A 27,212-nucleotide genomic window follows, 5' to 3' on the forward strand; every position below is an offset into this window, starting at 1 on the left:
CACCCATCAGGGGACATTCTAAGCGTTAACTGGCTACTGCTCTTCAGGACAGGGCAGGGCAGGGACTCCTGACAAAGGTGAGGAAGCATGGCGACTGGGTGAGGTGCCTCTCCGGGCAGCTCCTGGGAGACAGCGATGAGGGACCTGCTGGCCTCGGTCAGGTCTGAGGTGTCTGACGGCGATGAGCTGGGGAAGCGCTTAGTGTTGAGGACACCCTGGGCTGTGGAGGATGCTCCCACAGGAGAGCGGGGCTGGGGGTCGGACGCTGCACTAGCTCACCTCCTCTGTCATCTAAAATTATTTCGAAATATAAGCTACACCATCTTTTAAGGTCCTTCACTGTGGTTACAGGTACATTTATACAAGCAGGTCCACTTCCTATTTATATATTCCTGAGGGTGACTTTTTTCTTCTCTCTGAGAAAAGCAGCACTTATGGTAAGAACGGCACTTGGAATGCAGAGAAGCCATGAGAGGACTAGGCAGGTAGGAGAGCTGCTCCAGGGCTGGTGAGCAGGCTGAGCGCCCCCGCCCGGGCACAGCACCAGGACTTACCGCAGGCTTCGGGTCAACAAGGGACCTCTGGACCTGAAGTGTGTGCAAGGCGTGGGGACAAGGACCCAGCATTGACTGACTCACCAGGGCGTCTCTCCTTTGTGGCTTCAGCAGCTTCAGCTTGTGGGGCGTGGCGGCTGTGGGAGCTGTGGGAGTGAGTCAGCGGTTCAGCTTGTGATTCCTCCCGGGCTCTCCTCACCCACACACCGTGAGCATCACAGACGTACCCAGTGGACTCTCCTGGACTCCTCCCACCCCCATGGAGAACTCCAGGTTGGGATCGGGGTACCCATGGGTGGCCCTTCTAGGCTTTGGACATGTCAGTCTCTCCCCTCAGCCGGTTCCATAAAACACTGCCCTCTCCAGAGAGGTCGGGTGTGCAGGTGAGAAAGAGGAGGGGCAGGCACAGGCAGGGCTGGTACCTGCCCTGCGGTCCTAGCTGCACACTGAGGCTGACAGCAGTGACCTCTGACCCTCACAGCAGCTCTCATTGGTCACCAGGGAGGGTGGAAACTGAGAAAGAAACTGAGGCCTTCCCCAAGGTCATGTAACTGGTTTATGGATGATCTGAGACTTGAACTTGGCCTTGAAAGCCAGACACATCTCACTTCAAGGCCAGGCTCCACTACTTGGCTCTCTGGGCTCACTTCCACCTTTCTTCAGGGAGGGCGCTCTCTATGCTGACTGAATGGGACATCACAGCGGCTCACTATCCGGCCATGGCAGGGCTCTCTGCCCCCTCCCCCCCATATCCTCACTCGCTATGCCTCGCAGGCGCCATGCCCTTCTGCCTCTCCGCTTCCCTGTGACTGCTCAGCCCCAGCCCAGGGCTCCACGTGTCCCTAGGGAACACCCTGGGACCCCCAGCTGAGGGACAAAATGTTTCCAGGGTATCCCTGGAGATGAGCTGGGGGATCCTAGTACTTCCCACTATATTTCCAATTCTTTGAAGTATGAACTTCTCTTGAATTGGCCACAGTTATTTTCTCTCCTTCAGAAATACCCACCCTCCTCATTTATGTTCCTCTAAGTCACAACTGGAATCAAAGAATAACCTTCCTTTTATTCTCAGAACAAATCCAAATAAGTTATATACCTGGCTTACCTCTTTAGAACAATCAAAGGGCCTCTTTCCCTTGATGAACCACCTCTTGCCCCTCCCCTCTATGTGCAGAGCATGCTGGTAGTTGAAAGTGAAATCCACTGTGGAATGCATCTGTGGCTGTTCACCTCCCCCTCCCAGCTAAAGCCATGCTGGCCCAATGGGCTCCCCCCACCCACCTCAGGGACGGGGCTCGGTTGTGACCAGAATCTCGGTGGGGTTCTCTGGACAGTATGATCACAGATGTCATGTTCCCCACCGTCTCCTCTCCCTGTCCTGCTCCCACGTCACAGCGGGCCCACTGCTGGACCGCCCCGCTGCTTTCTGGTGGGAGGCACAGCGGCTCCTACCTTTGGCAGGGACTTCGGGAGGAACGTCAGCCTTCTCCTTCCGCCTCTTGCCCTTCTTGGGCTGCAAGGGGGCCAAGCTGGTCACGCTGGTGACAGTCTCCCCTGAGCTGCAGGAGAAAAGGGTCCTGGTGAAGGCAGCTTGTTCCAGGGAAAGGGGAAGGAAGCAATAGTGTCCAAGGTTCCCTGTGTCCTTTGTATCCCGTGGACCTCACACTGAACTGGGATTGGTGCTCTTTGCTCATCTCCAGGGATGTCTGGAGGTCGGCACTGACCCTGGGCTGAGGTGGGACAATGAGATGAGCTAGTTAGTGACAATGTGTTGTTCAAAGTTCAAAAGGCCCTGGAGACATCAGGGCCAGCTGTCTACACTGCCTAGGGGTGTACAGCTCAATGGTTTACACCCAGTTCCACGGGCTGCGCAGTCTGGCTTGGCTACATCACCAGTCGGGTGTGAAGATACCACTGGAACTTCTGCTTGAGTTCCCCTGAAGCCAGGACTCCCTGCACATAGCTGTGTGGTTCACAAGCTCAAACCCTAGCAGCTCCTGTGCAAGTGAGCAGGACCCTGGGAGTGGCCCTGGGAGTCCCGAGGGTCCATCGCTGTCCATGCTCGCTCTGCTGCTGCCACCCTACCCTCAGGAGGCTACGTGAGGTCACCCCGCGTGCTGTCTTCAATCACGGCGCTTCAGCTCCTTTCCCGGGTCCCCCAAAGTGACGGGGCTGATGAGCTACTAACATCGTCACTCAGGGAAAGGCACTTAGCACCCGTCATCTCGGTTTTCTTACCGGTAATGTAAGGAAACGAAGGTTACGCAGTAAGTAAACCAAGATGACAGATGCTAAGTGACTTTCCCCGAGCGACGATGTTAGTAAGCAGCCAACCGAAAGCTGCGAACAGACTGTCCTGACGCGAAATCTGTTCCTGATGCTGCAGGTGGGGTGGGGTCCACATGTGCCGGGGTCCAGCCCCAGCGGGTCCAGGGGTCCCCAAAGGTGTGGACGGAGTCGGCGAAGAAGGAATGACACGGAGACAGTGTTCAGTTGATCAGCAGCCTAGCCAGGATCTCTAGCCCGGATCTCCAGCCAAGTTCTGGTCTGGATCTCCAGAGAGGTTCTGCTTAGGATCTCCAGCCAGGTTCTGTACAGGTTCTCCAGCCAGGTCTAGTCACCAGGTTCTAGTCAGGTTCTCTTGCCATGTTCTATAGTCAGGTTCAGTCCAGGATCTTTTGCCATGTTCTCTCCAGCGAAGTTCTTCTGTCTCCAGGCTCCGTGTAGGTTCTGTCTTCTGAATTCTGTCTCTTTCTGTCTTGTTACATCTGTATTTATACCAGTTGATTCAATCCTATCAATCTCTATTACAAAGGTTAGGGCGTTTCTTATCTCCATTCCAGGGAGTAAAGATTATGTAGCTTAAGCATGATTGTTCGTAGTTAAAGTGATTAATTACCCGCCTGGCACTTAATTGAGGGGTTTTATTCCCTCCCTAACTTCAGGGGAAAATCCCTACCTGGGGAAACAACCTTTCTCAGAGAGGAGACCTTGGTTAAAACACATAGTGCCAAGAAGGTGAGCAAACATATTAAGAACAGTATGCCATATATGTTAGGTCCTTTGAAACAGCAAGGATGGACCGGCTCCCAGCACACATGCTTTCTGCAATGGCCGTCAGTCTTATTCCAAATGCATCCTATTGGCTCTAGCACCCAGAGGGCAGCTCCTTGTAGAAGCTCTGTCTTTGGTCGCATTGCTCAGCCAGGGAGGCACAGTCAATATGACAGGCTCTCTTCCTAATAAAGAATTTCTAGAAATCGTAAGAATATGGCCAACTGCTAATAATCAAAATGAATGAAGGTGGTAAATAGCTTCATAGGTAAGAGGAAAGGCTCTTACATGAAAACAAGCTAAAACTCGTGGAAGGGCCTGGCTGCGTGGCTCAGTGGTGAGCATTGGCCTATGGACCAGGACATCACCATTCCGTTCCTGGTCAGGGCACATGCCCGGGTTGTGGGCTCTACCCCCAGTGTGGGGTGTGCAAGAGGCAGCTGGTCAATGATTCTCTCACATCACTGATGTTTCTACCTCTCTCCCTTCCTCTCTGAAATCAATAAAAATACATTTTTTAAAAATAAAAATAAAACTCATGAAAGGAACCCAAATGAAAACATAGTGCACTTCCTTGCTCCACATATCAGAAGAGCAAACATCAAATTTAAGGCAAAGCAGTTTCTGGCAAGGGTGTAGGAGTCAGGTGCTCAGAAGTACAGCTGGTGCGAGTGTAAACCCTTCCTGGTGGGAAACACTTAGAAGTCAGAATAACATGGACTATCAGATTTACAGAGGCTTCTACTTTTCTTTTTTTTTTTAAGTATCTGTATTTTTTTTTATTTCAGAGAGGAAGAAAGATGGAGAGATAGAAACATCAATGATGAGAGAGAATCATTGATTGGCTGCCTCCTGCACAACCCCAACTGGGGCTCGAGCCCACAACCTGGACATGTGCTTGGGACCCTTCAGTCTACAGGCCGACGCTCTATCTGCTGAGCCAAAACAGCTAGGGCAAGGCTTCTACTTTTTGACCTGACAATTTCACCTCCAGGAATTTATTCTGTGGCTATTCTTGCACATGTATGAAAATGTATGTATGAGGCATTACAGTCCTGTTGGTAACAGCAACAGACTGAAAACAATCCACTGTCCCTCAGCAGGGGATTGGCTGAGGAAAATGGGGACTCCACAGATCCACACCTGGAGTCCTCTGTGGCTGTACGGAGGAATGAAGACGAGATTGTGCATTGATAAGAAAAGATGCAATGCTAAGTGAAAAAATCTAGGTGCTAGAAAATGTGTAAAATGTGATACTTTTTGAATAAAAATAGGGGACAATAAGAATATCTGTATTTCCATATGCATACATAAAGACACTCTGCAAGTATTCATATGGTTCCTTAGAATGGGGTGCTGAGAAATAAACAGAAGCAGGATAGGCAAAGGAACTACTATATATATATATACTAGAGGTTCTAGAGGCTCAATGCATGAAATTCATGCAAGGGGTTCAGCCCTCACAGCTACAGTTTCGTCTGGAAGGATGTCCAGTCTAATTAGCATATTATGCTTTTATTATTATAGACTAGAGGCTCAGTGCATGAAATTCATGCATGGAGGAGGGGATCCCTCAGCCCAGCCTGCACCCTCTTGCAATCCAAGAGCCCTCGGGGGATGTCCGACTGCCAAATCCCTGTGGGATTGAACCTAAACTGGCAGTTGGACATCCCTCTCACAATCTGGGATTGCTGGCTCCTAACCACTTGTCTGCCTGCCTGCCTGATCACCCCTAATTGCTCACCTGCCTTCCTGATCAACCCCAACCGCCTCTACCTCAGCCCCCACTGCGGCAGCTTCATCCGGAAAGACATCTGGAATGATGTCCATAAGGTCGTTCAGCTGTCTGTTCTACTTAGCATATTATGCTTTTATTATTATAGATACTTTTAAAAACTTTAACGTTTTCCCTGGCTGATATGCCTCAGGGGGTCAGGCATTTCTATTATAAGTTAATACATGTTCATGTTTTATTTTATTTATTTATGTATTTATTTGTTTTTTAGAAAGGGTGAAGGGGGGAGAGACAGAGAGAGAGACACATTGATGTGAGAGAGACACATCAATTGGTTGCTTCCTCCATGTGCCCCAACCAAGGCTGGGGATCGAGCCTGCAACAGAGGTACATGCCCTTGACTGGGATCGAACCTGGGACCCTTCAGTCTGTGGGCTGATGCTCTATCCTCTGAGCCAAACCAGTTAGGTATGTTCATGTTTTAAAATGGTAATTACAGGCATGGAGAAAAAAGAAAATAAGTCTACCAGAGCCAAAACACAACCTGCACAAATACCCAACACAAACCTTTATTTCCAGTCTTTTCCTCTTGTTGTGTTTTTCTTGTAGACTTCATTTAAAATACACACACACACACCACACTATTGATTTCAGAGAGGAAGGGAGAGGAAGAAAGAGATAGAAACATCATGATGAGAGATAATCATTGATTAGCCACCTCCTGCATGCCCCCTACTGGGGATTGAGCCCACAACCTGGGCATGTGCCCTGACCAGGAATGGAACGGTGACCTCCTGGTTCATAGGTCGACACTCAACCACTGAGGCACACCAGCTGGGCTATAGACTTCATTCTTCAGAGAAGTTTTAGGTTCATAGCAAAATTGAGGGGAACATAAAGAGATTTCCCCATACCCTTGCCCCCACCCCCGGATGCATAGCCTCTTCCCTGTTATCAATATCCCCTACCCAAGTGGTACTTTTGTTATCAGTGATAAGACTACACTGACACATCATTATTACCCAAAGTACACAATTTACCTTAGGGTTCATTCTTGGTGCTGTACATCCTATGCGTTTAGATAAATAGTGTAATGTGTCCACTGTAGTGCCCTACAGAACAACTTCAGTGCCATAGAAACCCTCTGAGCTCCACCTCTTCCTCCCTCCCACCCCTCAACTCCTGCCAACCACTGGTCTATTTATTCTCTCCATAGTTTTGCCTTTTCCAGAAGGTCGTATAGTTGGAATCCTACAGTATGTAGCCTTTTCAGATGGGCTTCTTTCACTTCGTAGCATGCCTTTAAATTTCCTTCATGTTGTTTCCTGGCTTGATAGCTCACTTCCTTTTAGCCCTGAAAAATATCCCATGATCTGGATGTACTGGGCTTACTTATCCACTCACCTACTGAAGGGCATCGCGGCTGCTTCCGAGTTTTGGCAAGTAAGGACAGAGCTACCATAAACATCATGCTTAGGTTTCTGCGTAGACGTAAGTTCTCAAACCTTCCTTGGTTTTTATACACCATTTTTTTTTTATCATATTATATTTCAATTTTGCACCCTTCTTTTTATTCATTCTACATCTCTTTTACTGTTACATCCTCATACTATTCCAGTGAGAAGATATACTATAGTTTACTTAGCCATCCCGACTTCTAAACTTCTGATTTGTTTCCCAGTTTGATATCTATATATAAAACCCTAATATGCAAATAGACCAAACAGCAGAGCCACTGAACAACCAACCAAACAACTGGTCACTATGACATGAGCTGACCACCAGGGGGCGCACCCAGAACATGGCAGGCGTTGTCTGCAGCGGGATGGTGAAGCAGGTGAGCAGGGGTGCCAGTCCAAGGCCGGGCACCAGTCACTGCTATCAAGGCAAGCCTCTGGTGGTTACTGAAAATTCTTTGCTCCCACCCGCCGCAATCCCACCCAGCGCTCGCACCTGTTGCCAGCACAGCCCCACTTGCACCTCCTGCTGGCGCCCAGTGCCAGGCCCCATCTCTGGGCGCTGTCAGTGCGTGCGAGCAGTGGCAGCAGAAGCAGGAGCGGGGCTGCCAGCAGAGAGAGGACCTGGGGCTGCGGCGGGAGGGGCCTGGCGAGTGCAAGGAGGATGGGCTGAGACCCAACCCTGTGCCCATTGCAGCCTCGCGGCCCACAGTTCCTTTCAAGGTGCACAAATTCATGTACTGGGCCCCTAAGTATAAATTATAATGTCATAAATGTATGTGTGCCAAGTCGTTTCCATCCCTACATTTGTTTTTAGGTTGGATTCTTAGAACTGGAAGTACCAGTTACACAGACCATTTTCAAGGATATTTAATGCCCACTGTAAATATGATTTGTGACAAATTGGTTCTACTGTATAGCCACTCTGTCAACAGATGTTTTCATCCTACTTAACAACAGGTTTATCAGTTTAAAAATTACTCATTTAATGAAGAAAAATGGGATCCCCTTTCCCTTGCATTTCTGATTGCTAGTGAGGATGGCACTCGCCGGCTGGCTGGCTGGCTCGTTAGGAGGGCTGTGTGGACGTCTGCTTGTTGGTCAGGACCTGCGTGCTTCTCACAGACGTTCACGCACCTTCTCACCAGTCTGACATGACTGCCCCAGGCGTTTCCCCCAATGCCCTTTCAATTTTGCCTTTTTATTCATCACAGTATTTTTCTTTTTTGCTAAAAACATTCAATATTTTCTTTTTGTCTCTCACCTCGGAGGTTGCATCATCCCGCAGCTGCACCTCACACCCCACAGAATCAAGTTAACAGTCCCTTCCTCTTCTCTTCTCTCGGGGACAATGCCTTAGCTCATTAATAAAATGTGACGACTCTGTGCATCACTGATGGAACTTGGCCCTCGTGCCAGGGCTCGAGTGAATGGGAAGGATCTGCTCTGTCATCGCCAGTTTCCTCCAAAAGCATATTGACTAGACCTCGTTCTAATTCATGTTGCAGCAACGGAAACTCAGCTGCACTCGGCAACATTCCCTTGGGTCTTACATCTCCCACTGAGCCAGCAAGGCTGGTGGGCATGTGTGACTAAGAGCCCACTTTATGATCCACTTGCAGAAAGTTATTCTGTATCTTGGTTGGAGGAGGACTGTATTTTGTCTCTGACTCAAGGGAGAGAGCCAGTCAAACCAAAGCACCAGGACTCGGGCTGGAGGCCCTGATGGCGCTGGAGAGCTGTGCGATGAAGGAAAGTGTGATTTGCGGGAACAGGGCGGTCTTTCTGGCTCCATTAAGGGTGGGGGCCTTGTGACATGTGCAAGGTTCCTGCCCGGCGGCTTCTCATGGGAGCCTCTGTCCCACCTCTGCTTCGTGGCACACGGAGGCCAGGTTTAGTAAATGGGCCCCGGATCAGTGGCAGAGGGTTGGCCCTGGGCAAGTCCCTCACTTCCCCGAGCCTCATCCCACCACCTTGCTATCCTTCTCACAGGGTTGTCGTGAAGGTCAGATGAGATAGTGGGGCCTACACTAGGTGGGGCATGAAATGAAATGCCAGATAGCATGACCCTAATCTCTATCGTGTGGGTACAGGGTGGGCAGGGCACTTCCTGGCACTGCCCAGGAGAATGGTGTTGTTATCTGAGTATCTGGTGGTGGCATGTCTTGGCCCTGAGGGAAGGGCATGCCCTCCGCTGGCCCAGAACAGGGGCGCCACACCAGTAGCAGGGCCGGGCAGAGCAGGCAGGCAGGGAAGGAGGGAGAGGCTGCAAGCTGAGCAAGAACGCTGCCCCGACACCAGGTAAAGCAGGCACCCTTGACCTTGCCAGGTGTCGACCAGATTGTGAGCAACCACATTCTGCACGAGCTGAAGTTGACAACAGCTATGCCTGTCGTTACCCCATACAAGGCACTGTGAAAAGAACCCAGTGTCCAAGCCTCTGACCCCGACGGGGAAGTCGGCCTCAGGGCCTGGGCAGGAGGTGTGGGACCTGCAGGTCGGCCTGCCTCATGGCCCTGAGCAAGGACTCTGGGCCCAGGCCAGACAACAGAGAACAAGGAAACTGGGACAGCCAGATGGTAATCAGGTCAGGTCCGCAGTGTCCGAGCCACGCTTAACGCAGCTCCCTACAGAGAAGATACCGGAAGGCGATGCCAGCACCCACTGGATTTTAAGTTGGTATTAAATTTGGGTAGGGAGCTCCAGGGACTCTTACAACTGTTCTCACCCCTGCCAGGTGGGAGGAGAGGGAGCCCACCTGAGTGCCGGGGTCTGGGGGCAGGGGCTGTGGCTGGGGCCTGGCCCGAGAGTGGGCAGCAGGGGAGGGCAGCACGCTCCTGTCCTGGAATTGTCTGGAAGAAGGGGTGCCAGTGCCCAAATGGAGGCGGGCAAGGGAGGGCCCACCTTGTCCCTAGAGCTCAGGGCTGGGGAGCAGAAAAAGCAAGTGAGACAACATAAACGGAGCTGCCCTAGGAAAGAAACCATAGCCCTGCCACAACCCCGTCCTATCTGGAGGTGAGAGGCTTCACGCTGAGCCACAGAGCTGCACCCTGGCCTGGGTCAGCGCGGCCTCACTCCCTCAGGGTCGTCCTCACTCCCTCGGCTCGTCCTCACTCCCTCGAGGTCGGGTGGCCTGGGCTGCAGCAGCTGCTCTCGGAGGGGCCCTGGCATCTAACCGTTGCCCCTTTAGTCCAGGGCAATCTCTGGCCTCAGCTTCCATGAGGGCTGTTTAATCTCCTTGCTGCTGAGTGAGTGGGTGCTCCTCGTCCCTGGCACAGCGCCTGTCCTGGGCTGCATAAGGGTGTGGTCTGACCGGACGCTGGGGATGCCAGAGGATGCCCATGGGGAGCTGAGTGGGGCTGAGGAAGGTGGGTTGCTCAGCCTGCCAGCATCCGTCCAGGCCGGCGTCCCGGACCTTCTCCGCCTGATCCTGGGACTCCACAAAGGCCTTGAAAGTTGTTGTTAGATGGTCCCTTTTACCTTCAGAAGTGCCCACATGCCTCCTTCCCTCCCGCCTGCATGTCCAGGTCTCACCGAGAGCCCTGACCCGCATCCCGGCGGGCGGGTGCCTTCCGTTCCTTTCTAAGCTCGCTGTGCTCCCTTTGCCAAGGCTGCATGCGGCTCGGTCACTACCACATGACCTTGAAACCTGCACCAGAAAGGGCAGACTCTGCAAGGAGGAAAGCTGGTCTCAGCAACTATGGTTTTAACTCACTGGCATCAACAATAACAGGTGCCCCTCCCCCCAAGGTCTGCTGACACTGACCAAGGCCAAGGACTCATGCGAACACGGCAGATTTCCTGGCATCGCACAGGCTCCAGGGCTCCTCCTGCCTCTGGACTACATGAGGCCAACCGATGCCACTGGCCAGGAGCGGCAGAAAGTGGCAGAACCTCACTTTCCAGGTGGATGCACGGTGACAGTCACTCCTGGTGACACCCTGAGATGTGTCTGATACACAGTGAACATTTAATGGCCATCACCTATTATTATCTGACCAATATTATTATCATTATTCTGGAGTCTTCTCTGAGTCCTTGAATGCAGAGCCAGACACAGGCAGCTCTCTGCACTGAACCAAAGCACAGCCGGTGCACCCAGAAAGGACCAGCAGACCTTGGGGGTCACAATGCATTTCCTGCTGCTCCAGCCTCTGACCTTTTTTTTTTTTTTAGAGAGAAAGGAAGGGAATGGGATAGTGAGATAGAAACATGGATGAGAGGAGAAAACCAAGATGGCAGCATAGGTAAATACCTGAAATTCCTGCCTCACACAACCACTTCAAAAATACAACTAAAAGACAAAACGGACATCATCCAGAACCACAGGAAGGCTGGCTGAGTGGAAATTCTATAAGTAGAAGGAAAGAGAAAAGCACACTGAGACTCAGAGGAGGTGCGGAAGTAAAGTGCAGAGGTACGGAGGCTCGAGCATGCAGAAAGGGGCTGGCAACGGAGGACACCAGTGTCTTTTGCAATCGGTAGGTCGGGAGGGAGGCACAAGCTCCTGACGGCCCTGATTCCAGTTCCGGGCGAGTCTCTGGGGACCCAGACTCATACGGGGAGAAACTGGACTGTCTGGCAGCAGGCGGAACTTGAGGGCGGCTTTCTCTCAGAGGTGCTTGCAGCGATTACTAGGACACTGAGACCCGGGACCTCTTAGGGCAGGGCTGAGGACAAGCCATAGCTGTTTGCTCCGCCCTGTTGACTCCCTGAGACCCCACCCCACCCAAGCTGTGCACAGAGGCTTTTGCATATGAAGGGGCTGGCCCTTTGAGATCTAAAATTACCTAGCAAACTGCAGCTGGGTCAGAAAGACCCAGAACATCCAAAAGAAGGCCCAAGGCCCCACAGCAGCTTGCATTGCTTCACAGCTGGGCCTCATCTGGGCACCTCCAAACCCCAAACAAGGGAGAGGAATCTGCAGATCTCTCCATAGCTCCTGCTGGGTAGCCTCAGGCAGAGGCTAAATTAGCACCTCCTTAGAGATCCAAGAGCCTGTGTACCCAGTGGTCAGATTGGGACTATCCAGATTACAAATCCTCAGAACCATAAGGGACACACTCAGGGGGCAGACTCAGTGAGCACCAAAGCCCCACTGAAGCAAGTCTTGCCCCATAAGGGTGTCTTCAGCACAGAAGTTCTCCCACTGTAGACACAGCTGATTCTCACAGACAATTGGCCTGAAGGTCAATTCCTCCCAGTGATACCTACAACAATCAAGGCTTAACTCCAACAAGACTGTGCACACAGCCCACAAAGGGGTGCACCAAGAGTGTCCACCCCAGGTAATTGGGGAGGCTGAGCCACTGGGCCCTATAGGACACCTAGCACAGAAAGCCACTCTATCAACACAGGAAAGCATAAAAAATGCGGAGACAAAGAATCAGATCACAAATGACAGAAATGGAGGAAAGCAAACTACTTGATATAGAGTTCAAAACCACAGTTATAAGGTTTTTCAAGAATTTTCTAGAAACCGCCAATAAATTTAGTGAGACCCTTGAGGACATGAAAAAGGCCCAACTAGAAATTAAGCATACACTGACTGAAATAAAAAATAATATACAGAGATCCAACAGCAGAACAAGAGGATCCCAAGAATCAAGTCAAAGATTTGAAATACAAAGAAGTAAAAAACACCCAACCAGAAAAGCAAGAAAAAAGAATCCAAAAATATCAAGATACTGTAAGGAGCCTCTGGGACAACTTCAAGCGTCCCAACATCTGAATTATAGGGGTGTCAGAAGAAGAGAGAGAGCAAGATATTGAAAACCTATTTGAAGAAATAATGACAGAAAACTTCCTCTATCTGGTGAAAGAAATAGACTTACAAGTCCACAAGGCGCAGAGAACCCCAAACAAAAGGAATCCAAAGAGGACCACACCAAGACACATCATAATTAAAATCCCAAGGGCAAAAGACAAAGAGAAAATCTTAAAAGCAGCAAAAGAAAAAAGTCAGTTACCTACAAGGGAGTACCCATACAACTGTCAGCTGATTTCTCAACAGAAACTATGCAGGCCAGAAGGGAGTGGTAAGAAATATTCAAAGTGATGAATAGCAAGAACCTACAACCAAGATTACTTTATCCAGCAAAGCTATCATTCAGAATTGAAGGTCAGATAAAGAGCTTCACTGATAAGAAAAAGCTAAAGGAGTTCATCACCACCAAACCAGTATTATATGAAATGCTGAAAGGTATTCTTTAAGAAGAGGAGGAAGAAGAAAAAGGTAAAGATAAAAATTATGAACAACAAATACATATCTATCAACAAGTGAATCTAAAAATCAAGTGAATAAAAAATCTGATGAACAGAGTAAACTGGTGAATATAATAGAATCAGGGGCATAGAAAGGGAGTGGACTGACAATTCTCGGGAGGGGAAAGGGTGTGAGGGGTGTGGGAAGAGACTGGACAAAAATCGTACACTTATGGATGAGGACAGTGGGAGGGGTAAGGGCAGAGGGTGCAGTGGGGACTGGGTGGAGGGGAGCTATGGGGGGGAAAAAGAGAAACAACTGTAATAATCTGAACAATAAATAGTTATTAAAAATTAAAAAAAAGAAACATGGATGAGAGAGAAACATAATTGGCTGCCTCCTGCACGCCCCCTACTGGGATTGAGCCCACCACCAGGGCATGTGCCTTAACCAGGAATCAAACCACTGAGCAACATGGGCCGGGCCAGCCTCTGACCCTTATGAACAGCATCACAATAAAAGCTGCTCCGCTGTGAGGGGTCACCAAGTTGTCTCCCTGTCCACAGCCTCCCGTGGCCTCATATCATGAAGGGTTTACATGCCCGAAGGTCCTGCTGGGCCTCCGGTTAGAGCTGTGTCGCGAGTCCCTGCCAGCTTCGGCATTGGGCACACGGGCTTCGCCAGGCTGGGTTTTGTGTGTGAATTTAAAGTCTCTGAGTGCTAGCTGGCACCGCAGGGAGGTGTACCTAACATCCCATGGCTGCACGCAGTGTCCTGGGCAGAAGAGTAAGGGCAGGGAGAGCTCACGGGTTATCTGCGGAATCTACCCTGACCCACAGGGTTGAGGCCTCATGTCTTGGTGGCTGGAACCCACCCTCCAGGATCAGCACAATCTGACTCTCTAGACAGACGTAACAGTGAGGGAGGCGATGACTCTGAGGCTGGGGGTGCATGGACCCGCCGCCTTTCCCCTTAGCGGGCAGGCCCAGCCTAAGGCCACATTGGCACCGGGACAGCACTGCCTGGGAAAGAGCCAGGAATGGAAGCCGCCCTGGCCACCCACGGCAGCACTCAGGTAAGCAGCTCCCCTTCCTAAGGGAGACCTGCTAACTGTCTCCTGGAGTCCAAGGGTAGAAGTGGGCAGAGGACCAGCCGTTTCTCCAGGTTGGCATTGCACGGGCTCTCTGGGGAGAGAGTCTGCGCCCTGCAGGCTCTGAGAGGAAGGAGAGAAATCCCAGACACCTCCGGTGTCCGGTGTCCGGAGTGCAGGTGCGGCCACCGGGAGCCCCTGAGGCATCGGCCACAGCTGGGCCCCTCACCGAGGCCTCAGGGCAGTCCTGCGGGAGAGACTAGGCCGGTTGGGGCCTGTTTGTGGAGGGGAGACATCCCAGAGAAGCTGCGGGGGGCACGGCACAAACCGACAGCCAATCCAGGTGACTGTTCTCTATGTTACAGCAGAGGAGCCACCAGGCCCACAGGCCCGTCCTACCCGCCTGGCTCCCTTGGGACAGGGGAAGAAGAATGCTGAGCTGGGTGGGGTGGGGACAAGACGGCATCAGTGATGTCAGGGAAGCAGGAGACAGGCCTGGAGACACATGCCTCGTCTGCTGACCTGTCCTCATCCCGCCACCTGGCTGCTCCGGGGAATGTGGACAGAGGGAAGCAATCAGCACACATGCAGGTGAAAACCCAACAACAGCCACACCATGGCGGGGAGTCTGCAAATCACTGTGACCAGAGCCCATTGGGCTTTCAAAGTCCGGGATGCAGGGCGCTGGCAGCCCTCCCTCTCCCTCCACAGCCGCACCCATACCCACACCCACAGCCGCGCCCTTCCCACCCTTCCCACTGCTCCTTGCACTGCCCGACTTCCCACAGCATCTCCTCCTGGCTCATGTGTGTGATGACTCACACGGGCTCCAAGCTTCCATGCACACCTGGGACCGCATCAGCTCTGCGGCCAGGTCACCTGGGCGGGCACCCTGGCTGCCCCATGCTTCCCTGGGAGGGCACCTCAGCATCATCCACTCTCATGTCAGTTTTCATCTATCGAACGGGTCCGTTCCAGCACCCACTCACGGGCTTGCACATGTCCGCGCTCAGCCCTGTGGCCCGAACGTGGATGGAATAAAAGTGAGGCTTGGTTACTGTTGTTAATATGACTGCCAGCCCTGGACACCCGGCCCTGCCGCCCTCCCGCCTCTCCTCCCTGCTGCTCTGCCCGAACCTCCAGGCTCCTCACTCCCAGGAACACGTCCCTTCAGCCCGGCCTTTTCCCTGCTCTGCTCTCTCCCTGCTTCTGGGTCTGCCCGCGCCAGTCCTCTTCTCCTGGGACACTCATCCTCATGCTGGGCCCGCAGCTCCCCTCCAGCAAGCCTCCCCTCCACCCCCAGACCCAAGGCCGTTAGGAGCACCTCCTCTGGGTGCCGGTGACAGCTCTGTGGGCCTCCCAAGGTGCTGCCATGATGCTGCCTCTCTGGGTCTCCCCTTTGGCACAGACCTCAAGGGCATGGGCCGTGTTATTTCATCCTTGCTCTACGGGCCTTACAAGCGTCCTGTGTAGAAGACTCACTCATAAGTACTGACTGAATAATAACAGAGCCATCTGCATGGATCTCACCATTCACCAGGCACTAACTCATTTAATCTTTCCAACAGCGCTATGTGCTAAGGCAGTGGTCGGCAAACTGGGGCTCACGAGCCACATGTGGCTCTTTGGCCCCTTGAGTGTGGCTCTTCCACAAAATACCACGTGCAGGCGCGCACGTACAGTGCGATTGAAACTTTGTGGCCCATGTGCAGAAGTCGGTTTTCGGCCTGGGCGTTAGAAGAAGTGGCATTAGAAGAAGTGGGGGTGTCGGTCGGTCGGGCAAAGGGAGACGCGGCGCAAGCGGGCCTCGGGATACACAGTGCAGGGAGGCGCGCGATTCATGCACCAGTTGAGTGAGCCAGTCAGCAGCAGTCTCATGTGCAGTGGTTAGTGCTAGTTGCGTTCGCAAATGGTGCACGGGTGACAAAAGTACCTACTCGAAGCATAAAGTTACCTGTATTTTTCCAACCAGCTGCAAAACCTACAGGTATTTTTGTCATCAATTTAAGAATTGTAATTCTTTTGTGTTGGTGGCTTTATTATTATAAAATGAAACACTTTTTTAGGTGCCCTGTTTGAGATGGCTACAAAGAAGAAGCAAAGAAAAACGGAAGACGAAAACCGTGAATTTAGAGTTGAATTTAAAGTTGAATGTACCTACCTATGTAGTTTAAGTTTAAAAAATTTGGCTCTCAAAAGAAATTTCAATCATTGTACTGTTGATATTTGGCTCTGTTGACTAATGAGTTGCCGACCACTGCGCTGGGGCATCATCGTCCCATCCTATCAGAGAAACGGACAAACTGCTCAAAGGCACACAGCAACCAGTGGCAGCGCCGGACTCAGCGCAGGCAGCCCGGCCCCAGAGCCTGGAGCCACCACGGCAGATGCCTCTCAGAGAGGGAGTGAGTGTGACACTACGTTACTCAATATTACACCAGAGAGCGGGGAGTTACACACCTGCCTGCAGGGCACATCGCTTTGGATTCTTTTTGACACTGTAAGTCCGCTTTCGTTCTAAGATCCTGAGTGAATCATGTATTAATTAGATCCCATACTTCGATTGTTGGGGTATGTTTAACAATATGTGGTGGTTCAGAAAAGCCTGCAGAACGCTCCCAACTAAGCTCGAAAGCAGAGAAGCTGGCCTGCAGCTTACCCAACACAGCCTGTGCCGCCTGTGTGTGAGAAGTGCGCACCGGAAGCCTGCAGAAGGCTTGCCTCCCTTCAGCTGTACTGCCATCGGCACAGGTAACATCCTGGAATTTCTCCCACTTGCAAATACTTTGTCATCTCAAGCCCATAAGAAGAGGTCAAACTCAGGGTCAGGAGATGCCCCAGCTGGGAACTGCCTTGCTTGCACATGACCTGCAGGAAGGCAGGCGTCTGAGCCCAGTGGTGTGTGGTGGGTGGGGGCCCTCGCAGCTGCAGCACGTGGTGCATTGGTTAAAGCTGCTTCGCTGGGTGGCTGAGAGCGTCACAGGCCGCTGCTCAGAGCTGTTTCCCGGGAGGCGGTGTCCACCTGGGCTGGCTCTGCTCTGGGACACTGGGCCGTGGGAAAAAGCACTTCCAGGCCAATTTCCCACTTCATGGGTGACACACTCAGGATGAGACTTGTTTGCTTTCCATTGACTTCTCTCAACAAGCCATGGAATTCTCTAGAGCAGTGGTTCTCAACCTTCTGGCCCTTTAAATACAGTTCCTCATGTTGTGACCCAACCATAAAATTATTTTCGTTGCTACTTCATAACTGTAATGTTGCTACTGTTATGAATCGTCATGTAAATATCTGATATGCAGGATGGTCTTAGGCGACCCCTGTGAAAGGGTCGTTCGACCGCCAAAGGGGTTGCGACCCACAGGTTGAGAACCACTGCTCTAGAGCCTCAGGTTCCCGCCCAGGCACTTGACAAGGCCCACCAGCGACTGCAGGCTCCAGCCAGCATGCGGCCCTTCCTGAGGGTCCCTCCCGGCCCCTGGCCCTGGCCCTGTGCTCTCTGCCATTCTCCCTTCGGAGGAGTGGTTAGAGGACCGAGAGGACATTTGTCTGGATCAAACCTTGAGATGCCAGGGTCCCCGCTGCCCACTGCCACAGCTCCGATGGTGGAGCCAGGATCTGGAGCCGCGGCCGGACAGGGATGGGAGCACACAGCCGAGGCACAGCCTGACTGTCACCAGTGAGGTACCGTGACAAGGGCCTGGGCTGCATCTAGTCCAATCGGCATGAGGTTCTAATCAGGATCTAATCTGTACAGACAATGGAAGTCAGTGTAGCCCATTTCCAGGTTTGCAGAAGCAGGCTGGCCCCTCCAGGGTTCAGGGGTGCAGTGGAGTACAGGCAGGCTTTCCAGAGGCAGGTAGGTCAGCGGGCTGGCCCAACAGAAGGCAAGCCCACGGGGAGAGCTCAACTCAGGCCCCAACCAGTCCTGCTGGCGGCACCAGCTGGTCGAGGGGACAGCATTTAAGGACTGCGGTCAGACCTGACCTCTCTGGGGCTGGAGGAGATGAAACCCCAACGCCTGCAGGCTGGGATGATGCCCTCGCCTGTACTTCCAGCCTCAGTCAGCACCAGCTCAGAACGGGGCAGGTGAAGGAGAGGGTCTGGGAGGGGAGGGGAGCAGCCCCAGCCCCTGGCACCGTGTGCTAATGTGGAAACCCAGACAGCGATCTCAGCATCCCCAGGAACACTGCCGGCTGCTCTCCAGCCTCTGGCCACCCAGCCACAACCCCCACATCTCCAAGGCCCGTCCCGGAGGCCCGATGGGGCATATGCTCAAAAGAAACACGTAGCTTTCTTGAGGTACAATTTAATTACCATAAAGTTGACTGATCATAAGTGTACAATTCAATGATGTTAGTGTACTTATAAAGTTGTGCAATCATCACTACAATACAGTTTAGGCCCTTCGGTCATCCCCCAAAAGTGCCCTCTAATTTACAGTTAATCCTTATTCCTACCTTCAACGCTAAGCAACTACTAATCTACTTTCTGTCTCCACAGAGTTACCTTTCTGGACATTTCAAACAAATAGAATCATACAATATGTAACTTTTTGCATTTGAATTCTCTCACTTAGCCTAATGTTTTTGAGGCCCATGCATGCTTTAGCATACATCAGCAGTAGTTCCTTTTTTTTATCAAATGGCATTTCATTGGATGAATGTACTAAATTCTGTTTACCTGTACACCAGTGGATTAATATATTTAGGTTTTTGCAGCTTCAGTTACTATGAATACAGCAGCTATGAACAACCGCATACATGCCTTTTTGTAGACATGTATGCCCTTTTGCTTTCCTTTCTCTTGGGGTAGATTCCTACGAGTGGAATTGCTGGGTCATATGGTAAGTTTATGCTTACTGTTTTATGAAACCACCAAACAGTTTTTCAAGTGGCTACACCACTTACCATTCCCACCAGCAGCCCACAGGGTCCCAGCCTTCCCCATCCCTGCCAAGACTCGACGCCGCTGTCTTTTCTACGACAGCCATTGCAAGGGGTGTGCAGTAGCATCACATGCTGTCTGGTTTGCATTTCTCTGATGGCTAATGATACTGAACATATTTTCACAAACTTGTTAGTCATTTGTATACATTCTTTAGGAAAATATCTATGCAAATCTTTTTGTCCATTTTTAATTGTATTTACCATCTTCTTATTGAGTTGTGAAGAGTGCTTTATCCATTTCCCCCCACACCATCTGCTTTCTCAAGTTTTCTGAAGGCGTTTGGGAAGGACTGGCATTCGTTTCTTCTGTGATACTTGATATACTTCACCAGCAAAGCACTGTGGGTCTGGGCTTCCCTTGGTTGGAAAGTTTTAGCTAACAAATCAATAACAATTCAATTTCTTGACTTATTACAGTTTTATTCAAATTATAGCTCTTTTTAAATTGGTTTTGGTAATTTGTGTCTTTCTAGGATTTTTTTTTCATTTCACCTATGCTTTCTACTGTTAGAATAAACTTGTTCATAATATTTCCTTATGAGCCTTGAAATTTCTGTAGGGTCTAATTTGTTTTCCTTCCCAATTTTGGTAATTGGGTTTTTTTCTCTCCTTGCTCGCTCTCTCTGACTTTCATGGACAGTCTAACTTAAGGTTTGTAAATTCTGTTGAACTTTTCAAAGAACCAACTTTATTCCCATTATATTTCTACTAGGGGCCCAGTGCACAAATTTTTGCACCTTGAAAGGCACTGTGGGCCGCAAGGCTGCGGTAGGCACAGGGGTGGGTCTCAGCCCATCCTCCACACCTCCACCCAGCCCTTCCACTGTGGCCCCCAGCCACCTGTCTGCCTGAAGCCCCACTCCTGCCGCAGCCACTCCCACGTGCTGCTGGTGCCAGCCCCACTTGCACCTGCTGAAGGCACGATGCGATTGGGGTTGATGCAATTGGGGTCGGCGCTGTCTGGGGGTGCGAGCAGCAGCTGCTCCCCTGATTGCCCCTCAGGAGAAGGGGGAGGTGGAGAAGCCCTCAAGGGCAATCAGGACTGGCAGCTGCTGCTTACACCCACTGATGGCGCTGAGCCATCGGGACTGGCTCCGGGCACCGGCAGCAGGTGCAAGTGGCAACTGCCGGCCCCAATCTCCCCTCAGGAGCAGGGGGATATGAAGAATCCCTGAGGGGTGATTGGGGCTGGCAGCTGCCGCTTTCACCCACTGATGGTGCCAAGTGATCAGGGCTGGCAGTGGGTGCCAGCAGCAGGTGTGAGCGGCAGCTTCAGTGCTGACAGCGAGTGAGCGCGGGGCCAGTGCCAGCAGCAGGTGCAACGCCAGGCAGGACTGCTGCATGTGGGAGCAAAGAATTTTCAGTAACCACCAGAGACTCACCCTGATGACAGCAACCAGCTCCTCACCTTGGTCTGGCACCCCCGCTCACCTGCTCCACCATCCCACCGCAGCTGATGCCCACCATGTTTCGCACACGCCCCCGGTGGTCAGTGCACATCATAGCGACCAGTTGTTCGGTTGTTCTGTCATTTGGTCTATTTGCATATTAGCCTTTTATTATATAGGATGTGTGTGTGTGTGTGTTTTCCATATCATTGATTTCTGTGGATTTTTTTCTCTTAATTGATGAGAGTATTAGAGATAACCCCTCTCACTCCCCCCAATTGCACCCTCCACTCTGTTCCCACACTGCTCTAGGCTTTCAACACCTTATTGTCTGTGCCCATAAGTAATGCATATGCATATAAGGTCTTTGGTTAATTTCTTCCCACCCCCTCTCCCCCTTCCCTCTGAGATTCATCAGTCTGTTCACTGTTTCCATACCTCTGGTTCTATTTTATTCATCAGTTTATTTTGTTCATTAGTTTCCTTGTTCATTTATTTTTATTTTTAGATTGAATTGTTGATAGATATGTATTTATTGGCTTCTTCTTCTTCTTCTTCTTCTTCTTCTTCTTCTTCTTCTTCTTCAAGAATACTCTTCAACATTTCATGTAACACTGGTTTGGTGGTGATGAACTCCTTTGGCTTTTTCTTGTCTGTGAATCTCTTTATCTGACCTTCAATTCTAAATGATAGCTTTGCTGGGTAGAGTAATCTTGGTTGTAGGTCCTTGCTATTCACCACCTTGAATATTTCTTGCCTGCGAACTTCTGGCCTTCTGGCCTGCAAACTTTCTGTTGAGAAATCAGCTGATAGTCCTATGGGTGTTCCCTTGTAGGTAACTAACTACTTTTCTCTTGCTGCTTTTTAGATTCTCTCTTTGACTTTAATCCTTGGCATTTTCATAATGATGTGTCTTGGTGTGAGCCTCTTTGGGTTTGGGTTCCTCTTGTTTGGGACTATCTGTGCTTCCTGGACTTATAAGTCTACTAGAGGCCCGGTGCACAAAAATTTGTGCACTCAGGGGGCGCGGTGTTCCTCAGCCCCGCCTGTGCCCTCTCACAGTCTGGGATCCCTCGGGGGATGACCACTTGCTGGCTTAGGCCTGCTCCCTGGGGATTGGGCCTAAGATGACAATCAGACATCCCTCTGGCAGCCCGGCAGCCCTCGGGGGATGTCCACTTGCCAGCGGGGAGCAGGCCTAAACTGCAGTTGGACATCCTTAGCACTGCTGAGGAGGCAGGAGAGGCTCCCACCACCACCGCTGTACTGGCAGCCATCAGCCTGGCTTGTGGCTGAGCAGAGCTTATGAGAGCACCCTGACCACCAGAGGGCAGCTCCTGGTGTTGAGCATCTGCCCCCTGGTGGTCAGTGTGTGTGATAGTGACCAGTCATTCCCAGTCCTTCTGCTGTTAGGGTCAGTTTGCATATTACCCTTTTACTATATAGGATAGAGGCCTGGTGCACAGGTGGGGGCTGGCTGGTTTTCCCTGAAGGGTGTCCCGGATCAGTGAGGGTGTCCTGCTTGGATGTCTGGCCAGTCCGGATGAGGAGCTGAGGGCCATTTTCAGGCTGGTGGGTGACTGAAGCTCCCAACCTCTCCTTTTTTCTTTTTTTTTATTCTGGGATTTATTTACCTTCTATGGCTGTCACTGGAGCTGAGAGCCAGCTTTAGCTCTGAGGCACGTCTCCAGCTCTGAGACCTCGGCTGCTGAAAGCAGGTATCTGGGTTTGTTTGGCTTCTATAATTGAAACACTGTTGCAGCTCCAGCTCTGAGGCCCAACTGGCTGACAGCAGGTTTCTGGGGTTTGTTTAGCTTCTATAATTGCAACATTGTTTCTTAGAGAGCAGCTCAGAGCCTGGCAGCGGTAGGCAGGGAACCTTGGCTTCCTCCTTCACTGGAGCAAGCAAGCCTCCTCTTCGCTTAGCTGCCTGGCTGCTGGCCGCCATCTTGGTTGGCAGTTAATTTGCATATCAACCTGATTAGCCAATGGGAAGCATAGCAGAGGTATGGTTAATTATCATGTTTGTCTATTATTAGATAGGATTTATTTCACCAGGTAGGGGAAGTTTTCTTCATTATTACTTCAAATAGGTTTTCAATATCTTGCTCTCTCTCTCTTATCCTTCTGCCACCCCCATAATGTGAAATGTTGGTGTGTTTGAAGTTGCCCCAGAGGGTCCTTACACTATTTTCATATTTTTGGATTCTTTTTTTCTTTTTGCTCTTCTCATTGAGTGTTTTTTTGCTTTCTCACATTAAAAATAATTGATTTGATTCTCAGAATCCTCTACTCTACATTTGAATCCCTGTAAATTATTCCTTATTTCAATGTATGCTTAATTGCTGACTGAACCTTTTTCATGTCTTTGAAATTCTCACTAAGATCCTTGAAAGTCTCACTAAGTCCCTGAAGCTCTCATGAAGATCCTTGAGCAACCTTATCAACCATGAGCAACCATGCTTTTGAACTCTGCATCCAGTAGTTTGCCTGTTTCCATTTCATTTAGTTCTTTTTGTGGAGATTTCTTCTGTTCTTTAATTTGTGAGATGTTTTTTTGTCTCCGCATTTCTGTGCTTCCCTGTGTTTGTTTCTATATATTAGGTAGAAGTGTCTATGTCCATAGTAGTTTTTATGTCTCCTGGAATTGGTAGAGTGACCTTGTGTAATAAGTGTCCTGTAGGGCCCTGTCACTCAGCCTCCCCAGTCACCTGAGCTGGGCACTCTAGGTGAACACTTGTGTGGGCTGTATGCAGTCTTGTTGTAGTTGATCCCTGATTGTTGTTGGTATCACTAGGAAGAATTGACCTCTAGGCCAATTGGCTGTGAGGAACAGCTGTGACTACAGTGGAAGAGCTTCTATGCAAGAGACACCCCTATGGAACAGGACTTGCTTCAGTGTGACTTTGGTGCTCACTGATTCTGCCCCTTGAATGTGTCATTTGTGGATGTGTAGAGTTGTAATCTGGCATGGTCTGAAACTGTCCACTGGGTGCACTGGCTTTGGGGCCTCCCAGGAGGTGCAAAGTCAGCCACTGCCTGAGATCACCCAGCAGGAGCTAAAGAGCAATCTGCAGATGGCTGCTATTTGTATTTGGCTTGGAAGTGCCCTGGTGAGGCCAAATTGTGAAGCAAGACAGGCTAGTGCTAGTGCTGGATCATGGGCCCCTTATTGATAGGTAAAGGGCATGCTGACACGAGCTGCTGCTTATCTGAGAGATTTTAGGAAAGTCTGAAGCCTGACCAGGACAGGCCATTTATATGTAAAAGCCATTGCAAATAGCTTGTGTGGGGCTGCAAATTTGATGGGACGGGGTCTCAGGGGATCAACAGGGTGGGACGAACAGTGTGAGCCAGTTTGATGGAAACTCAGATATGGCTACCAGTCAGCTCTGCAATGGCGGAAGTCCCAGCATAGGAACAATGACCCCTGTGAGCACCCCACCCCCATTTGGGAGAAAGCTGCCCCCTAGTTCCTGCCCCAATGCCAGGCAATCCAGTTCCTCCCCATATGTCCCTGGATCCCCCAAAGCCACTGCCCAGTGCTAGAGCTCAGAAGCAGTGAGTCTGTGTAAGTTTGTGCTCTGGCACTTTAAGAGGAACTTCCTGGGTCTCCAGCAGCCTCTGTGTCACTCAGCCACAGTCTCTGCCAGTTCTTACAGCCCAAAGTTACAGGGGCTTCTCTTCCCAACTATGAAACCCTGGGCTTGGGGGCTGGTATGGGGCTGGAACCCCTTGCTTCTCATAGGAGGCCTCCACAGTGGAGACATCCCTCCTGATTTAAAAAAAAAAAAATGCCATTCATGTGTCAGACCAGCCTGTTCCGCATCTCCACCCCCTTCTACTAGTCTCAGTGTGCTTTCTTCTTTACTGCTCTAGTTGTAGGACTTCCATTCAGCAAGATTTCAGGCGGTTGGGAATGATGGTGATTCTGTATTTTAGTTGTAATTTTGATGTGGTTGTGGGAGGCAGTGAGTAGCCATGTTTATGCCACCCCCTTGGTTCTTGCTGATTTCTATGCTAATCTTTATTATATCCTTTATGCTGCTTGTTTTGGATTTCATGTGCGCTTTTTTCTAGTTTCTTATGATGAAAGCGTAGGTTACTTATTTGAGACCTTTCTTCCTGTCTAATATAGGTATTTAAATCCATAATCGTTTTCTGTAAGCACTGCTTTCACTGCATCCTATAAGTTTTGGTATATTGGGTTTTCCTTTCCATTTATTCAAAATATTTTCTAATTTCTCTTGTGATTTCTTTTTTGGCCCAGGTATTATTTAGAAACATGTTGTTTTAAATTTTAAAACATTTGGCAACTTCCCAGTTCTCTTTCTGTCATTAATTTCTATTGAATTCTGCTGTTGCCAGAGAACAACCCTTGCATGATTTCTTACATACCCTGAGGTTTGCATACCCTAAGCCAGTGGTCGGCAAACTCATTAGTCAACAGAGCCAAATATAAACAGTACAACAATTGAAATTTCTTTTGAGAGCCAAATTTTTTAAACTTAAACTATATAGGTAGGTCCATTGTTATTAACCTACCTATATAGCTTAAGTACTGTTGATATTTGGTGCCTCCCCCGTGCTGCATATCCCGCGGCCCGCCTGTGCGCGCGTCGCCCGTCGCCCGACCGACCGACACCCCCCACTTCTTCTAACGCCACTTCTTCAAAATAGACTCGCCCAGGCTGAAAACCGACTCCTGCACACGGGCCACGAAGTTTCAATCGCACTGTACGTGCCCACCCGCACGTGGTATTTTGTGGAAGAGCCACACTCAAGGGGCCAAAGAGCCGCATGTGGCTCGCGAGCCACGGATTGCCGACCACTGCCCTAGGCATTCTTAGGAAGGATGGTTTTGAGGAAATCTATTTCTAGACCCACACCTTCCAACCTTCCATGATATTCTTTCCTAAGAATTCTTTTTTTTAAAAATGTATATTTTATTGATTTTTTACAGAGAGGAAGGGAGAGAGATAGAGAGTTAGAAACATCGATGAGAGAGAATCATCGATCAGCTGCCTCCTGCACATCTCCCACTGGGGATATGCCCGCAACCCAGGTACATGTCCTTGACTGGAATCGAACCTGGGACCTCTCAGTCCGCAGGCCGGCGCTCTGTCCACTGAGCCAAACTGGTTTCGGCAAGAATTCTTAATTTTTGTTTAATGGCCTAGCATTTGGTCTAGTCTGAAGAACGTTCCAAGGACACTTGACAAGAATTTATCCTGTAGTCATTGGGTACAGCATTCTTATGTGTGGGGTCAAACTGCTTGATCTTCTGCGCCCTTACTGATTTTCTGTCTAGCTATTCTATCAATTATTAAGAATGGGACATTCGAATAAACTATTATTCTAGAATCATCTACTTTATCTTTCAAATTTCTGTGTTTGCTTCATGTATCTGAGGCTCTTTTTTAGGTCCATATAGATTTATAATGACTGCATCTTCCTGATGTTTAGACCCATTATAATTATGAAACTTCCTTTGTCCCTTGTAATATTTCTTGTCTTAAATTATCTATTATCTTAAGCTAATTTAGCTATAACCTCTCTTATTATTACTGTTTGCATGGCATATCTACTTCCATCCTTTGGATACTCTCCATTTACTGCACATGCATGTTGCTTCAGCCAGAAACATGCTTGCCTCAACTGTGACCATGCAACACATGGGTGCCATTAACTCCAGCTCGTGGGAACAATGAGCACCCTAGGGAAAAAGGCAACGCAAGGCCAGGGATAAGGACAGAGCAGCAGGAAAGCGGCGAGAGAAGGAGGCTCACCTCTGGTGCTGGCCGCTGGGATGGCTGTCTTTCTCTAAGGGTTCTGTGGGGATCACATCAGGACTAGGGACAGCTACTTTGATGTTCTCCTTCAGACTTACCTTGATGAAGGAGTGGGATATTGAAGTCACCTTATACCAGTGATGGCGAACCTATGACACGCATGTCAGAGGTGACACGCGAACTCATTTTTTTGGTTGATTTTTCTTTGTTAAATAGCATTTAAATATATAAAATAAATATCAAAAATATAAGTCTTTGTTTTACTATGGTTGCAAATATCAAAAAAATTCTATATGTGACACGGCACCAGAGTTAAGTTAGGGTTTTTCAAAATGCTGACACATCGAGCTCAAAAGGTTCGCCATCACTGCCTTATACCAATGTTCTATCACTTTCAGTGACGTATGGGAACCTTACTTCTATTTAAGTCACTTTACCTTTCCTACTTTTAAATATCATAATGCACTTCTTGAGTATCAGATGGCTTTATAATTTTTGTTTTAAATGTCAAATATTATTTTTAAAACTTATGAGAGAAAAATAGTCTACTTACCTACCCATATTTTATGTTCCATTATTCCTTTTTCCTTTCTAATGCACCAAGCTTTCCTCTTTTATTTCAAGAATTTCTTTAAAAGTAAGCCTGATAGTGACAGATTTCATTAGTTTCCCTTAATCTGAAAATGCCTTTATTTCCCCTTTTTCCTAAAGGATAATTTTGCTGGATATCAAATTTGTGGTTAACAGTACTTTAAAAAAATTTTTTTTTTTTTAAAAAGTGGTTCCATTTCTTTCTGTCCTTCACAAATTCAGATGAAAAATATGCTGTCATTCAAATTTGTGTTCCTCTAATTATCAGAGTCTAATAGGTAATACATTATTTCTCTCTGGTTGCTTTTGAGATTTTTTTCTTTTGTCTTTGGTTTTCATAATTTTCCTTTAAGCAACTTTCAGAGCCCTCCTTTGGTGTCTCATATTATTTGCAAGGTT

General features: G+C 49.5%; 1 protein-coding gene across 1 annotated transcript in view; it reads right to left on the reverse strand.

The window, feature by feature from the left end:
* Positions 1-27,212, reverse strand: part of VSTM4 (V-set and transmembrane domain containing 4) — a 102,123-nt gene that overhangs the window by 24,353 nt on the left and 50,558 nt on the right. The window contains exons 6-7 of the mRNA XM_059662083.1: positions 2,007-2,113; positions 639-700 (exon numbers count right to left, since the gene is read on the reverse strand). Of these exons, the coding sequence (XP_059518066.1) occupies positions 639-700; positions 2,007-2,113 (169 nt within the window). The remainder of the gene's footprint in view (positions 1-638; positions 701-2,006; positions 2,114-27,212) is intronic.

The sequence above is a fragment of the Myotis daubentonii genome, chromosome 13 (assembly GCF_963259705.1).
Source record: "Myotis daubentonii chromosome 13, mMyoDau2.1, whole genome shotgun sequence".
Taxonomy (NCBI): domain Eukaryota; kingdom Metazoa; phylum Chordata; class Mammalia; order Chiroptera; family Vespertilionidae; genus Myotis; species Myotis daubentonii.